Source organism: Egretta garzetta, unplaced genomic scaffold, assembly GCF_000687185.1.
Source record: "Egretta garzetta isolate BGI_Z169 unplaced genomic scaffold, ASM68718v1 scaffold386, whole genome shotgun sequence".
Taxonomy (NCBI): domain Eukaryota; kingdom Metazoa; phylum Chordata; class Aves; order Pelecaniformes; family Ardeidae; genus Egretta; species Egretta garzetta.
In genome coordinates this window covers 570250-579786 of record NW_009260063.1, presented here as the reverse complement: position 1 = coordinate 579786, position 9537 = coordinate 570250, and the positions used below count along the sequence as shown (strand labels likewise).

The 9537-nt window shown below is 42.5% G+C and overlaps 1 protein-coding gene across 1 annotated transcript in view; it reads right to left on the bottom strand.

Moving 5' to 3' along the window:
- Positions 1–311: 311 nt before the first annotated feature.
- The window catches only part of EEF1AKMT2 (EEF1A lysine methyltransferase 2), a 10272-nt gene continuing 1046 nt past the window's right edge, over positions 312–9537 (bottom strand). Inside the window, exons 2-6 of the mRNA XM_035896587.1 lie at positions 8642–8785; positions 7987–8101; positions 3955–4062; positions 2861–3077; positions 312–2076 (exon numbers count right to left, since the gene is read on the bottom strand). Coding sequence (XP_035752480.1) covers positions 1949–2076; positions 2861–3077; positions 3955–4062; positions 7987–8101; positions 8642–8785 — 712 coding nt within the window. The 3' untranslated portion in view covers positions 312–1948. The remainder of the gene's footprint in view (positions 2077–2860; positions 3078–3954; positions 4063–7986; positions 8102–8641; positions 8786–9537) is intronic.

Genomic DNA, 9537 nt, shown 5'->3' with positions numbered 1-9537 from the left:
GGCCAGGTCCCTCTGCAGAGCCCTCCTCCCCTCCAGCAGATCCACACTCCCACCCAATTTGGTTTCATCATAATAATTAATCCTATGAAGAGGAGAAAACAGTACTTGAACCTTACATATCTTAGAGTGTCAATCTATAGTTAAAATTCCTCCTAATTGATTAAAAGAATATCCATGACAGCCATGACTTTATTTTCATTCCATCATTAAATACCTATCATGCCTTCATTAGCAAAAAAATACAGATGGGAATAAAACAGATGCCCTAAACACATCCTGCCAGAGCACTTGCCAATTAAAATTTACTTTTATTAACTCTACCTGATGACACATTGGCTACAAAAATGTCTTAGTCTTTTTATTGAGGTTGTTACCAGTAGTGTACTTTGAACCCTTTGTACTACTCCATCAAAAGAATCCTCCATCTGAATTACCACTTAGATTTCACAGCACTCCTGTTGGCTGCTGGAAGGTGACTGGGCAGATGCAGTACATCGAACTACAACAGTTACCCAAACAACAGCAAGACTGTCGTTTTGGCACTTGAGTTAGGAACCCAAGCCTGACCAAAAATGCAAAGAGCTATTCATTGGGACTCAACTTTCTCACCACTGCTGCTAGACCATTCTTCCAATGGAACCAGTATATCCCATTTTGCAAAAAGATGTAGAATTTAAGATTCCTGCCTTGAAGACATCATCAGCTGGAGCACAGAGGGAGGACCCACCGCTGTGCAAATAATGCCTTACTTCCTATCCTGGGAAAGGACTGGAAGTATTTCTTGACCCTTAGAGGTCTCCTGAACCCTGGGAACTAGGAGAAGTCTGGGAATTAGGAGAAGCAATTCTCTGATAATCAAACACAAACTGGCCTGTGAAACAAAACCCGATTGCCTAATAAGCCTCCTCAATGTTCGAAAGAACAAGTTTGTTGTCACCTGCAAGTGCATTTGTCAAAGCATAAAGAAATCTCATTTTCCTACCTTTCAAGCAATAGTAGTATTCTGAGAATATGAAACAGCAGAAGAAATAAAGGCAAAGAAATTAAGCAAAAGGATCACACACAGATGTTTATAAAAAAAATTTTAAAAAAAGGAAAAAGGAACAGATAGTTATGCTTTGAATTCTACCGGATTTATGCAGCTAAAATCTGTCCTGAGACATCCACTGGAAAACATACGATCATTGTTGGCTCTCAAGACATTACTATATAGCAAATTAATAATGGAAGAGGCAGATGTCACATGCTAGTGAGACTGTAACATTACACCTTTATATATTTATGGATCAGTGGAAATAACTGCTGAAGCATGCACACAGTCAGGCAAGTGAGATTTTCAAAAACACTCAATAGCCTCCCTCTGTGGGAAAAGAGTTGAGCTCTTGCAGTGGAGACAGAACTGCGCCGGGTCTGAGAACCTCTGAAAGCCTGAATTTAAAGCACTAACTGGTCCTTTTCTGCAAGTGCTACGGCTTTTATATCTATTTCCCTCCTCAACAGCTACATTCACGTTCACCTAAGGAAAAAAATAAAAGATCCAGCACTTACATTGCAAAAACTCGTCCCTCATTACACCACACAAGAGAGAAATGAGATTTTTGCTTTGTAGAATACCTTTACCTCTATTGCTCACTGATTACCAATACAGAAATTAAACATCAGATAAACTTTATGTTCCAAACACAAATATCATCCAGTTATACTAGTCTCCATATTTAGAATGCCTTATTACTCTCTCACTTACAAACTTCCAGCTTCCCTAAAACAAGTGAGGTTGTAGCAAGGACAAAATTTACAGGCAAGTTATGCAAAGCTGAAATGTTTCTAGGGCAATGGTTTATAGTCCCTTAGAGTTCCATACATAATATTTTACTGTGTACTCAAAGAGCATTTATTTACACACGTGTCTGAGGTTTTCTGTCAGGTTTAAAGTTCAGACTTTTCTCAACTAATCTAATTTGTCCAAGATGGATGGCCTCGCTTTTTTCCTTTGGAAAACCAATGCTGTTACACTGTTTCCAATTCTTCCTCCAAAGCAAAACTTGGGTGTTGGCAGCTCCTCCAGAATTTCAAAACCTGCCAGACAGAAATTAAAATGCTTTTATTAGAAGGAAGTAATTTTATTCTCCTCCTGGATAACCCTTTGCAAACCATTCTTTATTCGCCTGGAAAACTTGCAAGTCAGCTACTCCCTAAGTTTACAGGACTGTATGTGTTACACTGCACCGCCGCTTTACACAGCTGAAATCCTTCCATGGATAATAAAAATCCTAGCTGGCTGACTCACACAAATTAATGGCAGAAAAGATGATAACTTGCCAGTAATTTTAATTCCCCGGAAGGGATGGTTGTTTTAGATCCACACTGAGTTTCAAGCCTCAGGCATGAGATCCAAGAGCTAACCGGCACGTAAAAAACACCCTTTCCAGTGGATCAGAAAGGTGGCTGAGGAGGTGACATAAAAGGTCACAGTCACAGACTTGCCAGTTCCCCTAAATAGGGGTAACAATGTTACCCCAATTTCAAAGCAATCAGATGGGTGAACTGGATCCGGTAATAAAGGACCAAAAGAGAAAAAGTATCACCCAGGTATAGAAGCCCCTCCTTTCCCAGAGTAACGAGACCGAAATCCTCATCCTTCAAAGTATAACAAAACCCATGTTCCCTTGGCACGTTGGCACTGGCAAACGTGGAAGCTCCCGAGGAAAACAGAGGGAAGATAGGCTGCAGCATTTACTAGTCGCTTTACCTCTTCTAATCCTGAGCTGAGGAAGTCAGTACGCTAACACAGACATTAAAATTCACCCACTGCATCCTTGAACAATCCTAATTTGGCAGATGGTTCTGTTTAACTGCTTACCTTCTCTGAACTCGTTCAACAGCTCCTCCTTGGTCCAGTTGCAAGACGTTATGAGGAAAAAGCCCTCTGGGTTCAATACGCTGCAGAGAGATCGCACGTACTGCTTCCTCTTTCCCACCGCGTTATCAGGATTAAGGCTTATGGCATCAAAAGTCCCCTTGTCAATACAAATCTCAAATCCTGACAGCTCAGCTGATGGAGCCAGGAAGTCTTCTACCTAAACCAGAAGTCTACAACTGTGAAAACAATCTTCTACTCGAAAGCTTCTGAATCTTTAATGCAAACCGATACTTGAAAATAAAGAGCCTCAAGCCTGGCAATAGGTGTGCTTAGGAAAGGGTAACTCGCAGGCTTTTCACACTTACAGTGCCATGTCAGCTTCTTTCTTCTCTACGTATTAGGTGATGATCTATTGGCTGCAAAGCCCATGTATGCACCTATCCATCTAAAGCTCAAACTAACATACTTGAAGTTCATTCTTTAAATCATTACTTGTACTTTGATCCTTGGGTTCCTAGGTGCTGCCTGCTAGGCACCACACAAATACAGAAGAATAGACACAAAGGGATTACAACTGAGATATCAGAACAGAGACATCATAGAGGTACAGAGCTGGAGGATAAAACAGCATAGCAGAGAGAGGGCTCAGAATGAAAGACAGTCATGGAATCACAGGATGGCTGAGGTTGGAAGGGACCTCTGGAGGTCATCTGGTCCAGCCCGGCCTCTCACACTTCCTGCTGCACAGCTACTGGTAGGGATTCTATCACTTAAGCATTTCATCCTCTATCTTAAATCTGAAATTCAGAATGTAGCAGCTAAAATACAGAACTCGCCAAACGTCGAACCGCTATTCTGCTCCCTGCTAGAAGCAGGGAAATCTCGTTAGCCCTAATGACTGTTACAAACAGAAAAAATAAAGACCAAATATCTTCTGGTAAATATGGATTTATTTGGTTAGAGTTATCTCACAAACAAATGTCAAAAGACACCATTAATAGAGCACACTGAGTACATCTGAGTATCAGTTAGGTCATTTAATCTTGGGTTCAATTGCTTTCTATTTCCTCAACAAACTTTCTCTCAAAACTTACCTTTAATTTAATGTTAGACATCCCTTCTTTCTCTCTTACTTTTTCTGAAAGCTGTATTGCAGAAGGAGAGTAATCAATCCCAGTGAGATTCACGTAGCCAGACTTTGCCTAGACAGAAGCAAAGAATCTTAATCAGTGTGCTCTTCTCCTCTTAATGGCAGAAGAAAAAAACCCTTTTACTCATTTTTATTCCTGTTACCATTATAAGAGCTAAACAGCTGGAGGAATGAGCTGGAATAACTCCATTCTGCCTAATACCTCACCAAAAGAACTGCTGACTGAAAGCTGGTTTATGTCAACAAGTGGAAAACTGAGCAGAACTGTGACAAGTAACACCCTGGAGGGGAACAGGCTCTCTTATCTGCACCAAAAGTAACCTAGAAACCAGGAATTTCCAGTGATGAGAACATGGGCCAGTGCCAGATGCTTCAAAATAAGAAGAAAACCTCTCTGACACTTACATAACATTTGAGGTTGAGCAATTATTTGGTTTATAAGCCAAATTGTAAGGGCCCAAATACGTGATACGTTTTATTAGTAGAGAAATCCACTGCCAAACTTTACATTTTTCTAATTATTCATGCTAATGTCTATTTGAATGCAAATATTTGCATGCTACAAGGTCTTTGTATCAGCAGTTTTCAGGCAGGTTACGCACCACATAAAAAGAGTGTACAGAGCCTTTCTGTTAATCTAACTTTGGAGTAGGTAACGATAACCCAGTTCAGCGAACTCACCCAGCGAGATCCTAGCAACCCATTTGCAAAGCAGGTGGGCACCTTGCATCAGCTGGAACTGGGCACATGGGAGGGAAGCAGTGACACATTTTCACTCTGAGGTAGAAGCTGCGGTGCCCAGATCTGGGTATCACGTCTGTCAGTTGGTCTGGTTAGATCCAAACCTAAGAGGAAGAGCTACGATCTTATGGCCAGCCACAGGCAGTAACAGCAGAGAGAGGAAGGAGGCTTGGGTTTGTTCTGGGTTTGAACAATACATGGGCTTTAACCAGCATTAAGCAATCACTTGCATATCGACTTGTTCCAAAGGCTGATACCTCGACAGCGAGGAAAACTATAATGAGAATTTTTTCAAACGGTCCGTCCTCCTTCCAGCAGCCCTTCAGCCCGTGTGAGCTCAGCACTAGCCAGCTGTTCTTAATTGAGGACTAATTTCAGCTAAACACAAAGACCACGTTGTTTGCATTTGATGAAGAACAGCGTATTGCTCAGGCTTCTGCCCACGTCCCTCCCCAGAGCAAACCAAGCTTCCTGAGATGCCTGTGCTGAAGACTTGGGGGTGGAAGAGCAGTTCCCACAACAGCTCCTCTGTTTGGAAAGGAAGAGCTTGAGTCACTTCAGGGAGTTCCCATTCACTCCTATAGTCTCCAGGGCAGGGGAGGAGAGTTTCAGGATAAACAACATTAAATGCTGCTAAACCTGTATGGCCTGACTACGTATGGCCAGGAAGGGATCATTCCCTCAAGTGCGAAACATGACTGTGCTGCATCCTGCAACTGGACTCCTGTCCTGAAGGTGGTATTTGCAGGCACTCGTCTGCTGCTTCTTGAAAAAGCAGATTAAATAGCAAAAAGGTGGTTTGCAATGTTATCAACAATGTTACCAGCATGTTATCACCACGTTTGGGTTTCTGGTGCTGCCGGGTAGGCACCCGCACTGGGGTGGTGAATACCCTTCACTTCAGAGAAGTTTTTCAATCCTGTTGGCTCCCACAATATTCAGAAAATAAAAAGAGAATAGAAGGTCAGAGCCCCATGTGGCAGCAACATTTCCTTAGAAAAGCGGGAATTTTTGGAAGGCAAAACGATTAGGTCATCAGTGCAGCCTAACAGATTCCTGAAGTTAGCAGGGGTAGGACCATGGCCTACTGCACATATAAAACCAGCGAGGGGTCCCACTTACGTATCCCAGATCCTCAAAGCAAGCAGGAAGAAGAGAGGAAGCCTCCAGCGGCATTTCTCTTGGAGCTTACAGATGGGCAGATCCCTGCAGCGTGTGTGTAGAAGACATTTAGCTGCACACTGGATGTTTTGCCTTCTAGCTCGGCAGTGGGGCCCATTTACACAGGATACAGCAGTCTTTCTTGTTTTCACTTTATTTATTACCTGCTTTTAAGGTGGCTATTCTGCCTCCTCTCTGTGCAATATTCCCTGCCAGAACTGGTAACGTCTCACTCAGACCTAGCTGCATTTAATTTTCTTACTAAACCTCCATTGTCTTTGCTGCTGATGGCATGCCAGGGTCCAGTATTCCCCACTGAACTGTACTCTGTGGCACCTCCTCCTGTTACGGTGATGGTCCGACACGTACCCTGAGCGTACCTTTTACAGAAGTGCTACTAACGTCCTGCATGACTGAAGTCTAACTGCTGTTTTCAGTATTGCCATTTCTGTCACAGTCCAGCTCCAGCGGCAGAACTGTCCTACGGCAGCTGATGGGCTTGCCAAAAGAATCCTAACTTGATTTTCAAAGCCTAGCAGCTAACACACACACACACAAAAATTTCTTTTACATCAAGTAAGCAAGTGAGATCCTGAATTATTTAGAAACAATAAACAATGTAATTTTTGAAGTCGCTTTTCAGATGGGAACTGGACTGAAAATTTCCTATTGAAGCAACCACAGTGCTTTGAGGTGCTTAACGTAAAGGGGGAGGGTGTTCTTATGGCAGCTTAGTAGTTTTTAAAAGCTAACAGGCTGTTGTTTTCCCATTAGAGGATGAAAATCAATTGCAGATTTGTAAGTGGTGCCAGTATAAAATTGAAGTCTTAGAAATAAGATTTTTCTGTTGGATGTTTCAACAATGATAGCGCTAGCTAGCACTGCATTTAACAATCATCACTATTAGGCTTCAAAATTAATTTATCTTCATGAGATGAGCAATTTCTACTTTCGATGGTATGACTTCTCCAGTGCTGCAGTGTAGCAGCCGGTCCCCATAAAGGCTTTAAACTCTTCTACAATCAAAGTCCATGTTTAAAAAAAAATTCCATTATAAACCTGGCTTTGACTTCCAGCCCTTTCCGTTTTTACAGTAACTCACGGAGCGAACGGAGAACAATAAAACTGAGACAGTATGACAGCTCCTTTTCTTTAACAACTCTCCTCTGTTCAATCAAAAACAGGAAAAAAATACCGCAGCTCCTAAACATCCTGTATCACAACAACATTGTAACGCTTCAGAACATATCTGCTAAGGGGTTTCCACCCTGACAGAAATGGATACTTCTTGAAAAGAAGTGTAAACAACTTTTTAAGTCATTTACGTAAAAAAACGTGGGTTTAGCATATAGTAATACATCAATAATGAGTACAATTATCAGAACTAAGTATGGAGAAAGGGTCTGGTTTTGCACATGAGAGTACTCCATGTATTACTCAACTTAATTTCCTTACCTGTGGGTGTTTTACACAGCAATGGGAAGAAAAGCATTTTTAAATACAGGAAAACAGGACGGTAAAGTTAAAATGAGGGATATTCAGGCTGACCGATTTAAAGAAATACCATAAATTTCAAAACCTGAAGTACTGACAATCTGGGCAGTACCAAGAAACTGAAGTCTGAGCATGTCTAGCAAAAAAGTAGATATTTCCATTTGGTAGAATAACGCGCATATTCTGTTGCTAGGTCAGCGCTTTTAAAACCCCTTAACAGCATTGCTGGTGCAAGGAGTTACACACCCAAGTCCCACAGGGCTGCCTGGCAGCTACTTGCAATGCCACCTTCTCTTTGTGAAAGGGGATGTTCTTTAAGGCATATCAACAGCACTGAGTTAATTTCATTTATGCTCTTAAATCAAATGAAAATATAAAACCTGATGCACAGTAACCAGTGTTCTGTTGATGGGGAAAAAACACAATCTAAATTTTAATTTAGGTTGCTTGCTTTTTGTCTTTCACGTTAAGGTATAGCTTGCCATCGTTACTATTGTCACTTGTGAGAACTGTACTTAAACTGTACTGCGTCCGGAGCATTGATTTGGTACCAAAAGCACAAACTTTGCAATATACCAACCAATTCAATCAGTAAAACACCGTTTCCAGTTCCAATGTCAAGCACAGAGCTGTCAAGGGGAACCTTTTGCTTTTCCAACCACCTGATTATGCGAAACATGCTTTCTTCTCCAAACCTATTAAAAACAAGGGATCAGCTAATCAAGACAGCAAAGACATACAAAAGGCACAGCAAATTTACTTCATCACTCCCTCTCTCCAGCTTTTGCAAAGCGCCTCTTACTGAAGCACTTGGGTAACTACTGACATTGCTCATATTCCAGGTTTGCTTTGCTGAAGTTAAAATGAATCACATGGCCTTAAAACTCACAGAAAAAAAAAACTAACTCTGGGAGGTGAAGCCCTTCATATATTAAAAAAAGAAGACAGCACTGTCAACTTGCATCGTTAAACCTGAGCCCCAGGGTAAAACGAGCATTTATTAGTAGCATACACCACAACCACCAGCTCACGTTCTGTGCAATGACAGCTGCCCAAGTGCAACTTAGAAATCCACATTGCAAAACTGGATAACCAGTGGCTTCAAGATTAGAATTTCCCAGCATTTTGCCAACGCCCAGAACTATTCAGTAACCCACCAAATCGCTGGCTGTGCTTTTGCAATGTCTACTTTAAAACCGAAATGACAGAAATACTCCAGTGGAGTTTTTATTTACCAAATTTCCCCTGCATCTCCAATGTCTTGAAAAGTTTGCAGTTCTCTTTTGTACGCAGCATCCCAGCTAGAGGCAGGGGGAAAAGATAGGATATTGCAATTAATACTGGAAAAGACTTGGATTAAAGCATTGTCCTGGTTTCGGCTGGGACAGAGTTAATTTTCTTCACAGTAGCTAGCATAGTGTTGTGTTTTGGATTTAGTACCAGAAGAATGTTGATAACACACTGATGTTTTTAGTTGTTGCTAAGTAGTGCTCAGACTACTCAAGGACTTTTTGAGCTTCTCCTGTTCAGCCAGGTGCATAACAAGCTGGGAGGGAGCACAGCCAGGACAGCTAACCCAAATTGACCAAAGAGCTATTCCAGACCATAGAACATCATGCTTGGGGGGGGTCAGTCAGTCGGTCGGTCGTGGGCAGAGTGATCGCAGCTCGGGGAGAGCGGTCGCAGCTCGGGGAGAGGGATCGCAGCTCGGGACAGGCTGGGCATCGGTCAGTGGGTGGAGAGCAATTGCCTTGTGCATCACTTGTTTTATATATATTCTGTACGTTCTCTTACCATTATTATTATCACTATTGTTATTCTTCTCTCTTATTAAACTGTCTGTATCTCAACCCACGGATCTTACTGTTTTTTTCTTTTCCCCAATTCTCTCCCCCATCCCTCTGAGGGAGGGGGGGCAGTGAGCGAGCGGCTGCGTGGTGCCGAGTTGCCCGCCGGGTTAAACCACAAGCGTGAGGGGCAAGAAAGGGCGGCAAGGCTGTGTTTCTGCAGCGGTGCCGCTTTAAGTCCCTTGCATCACCTGGACTGACAGACTGCTCGGGAACGCGGACAAGGGGAGAGGGGAGGCTGAGGGCTGCCAGCCGGGAGCGCCTGGGGCACAGCACGGGCCTCC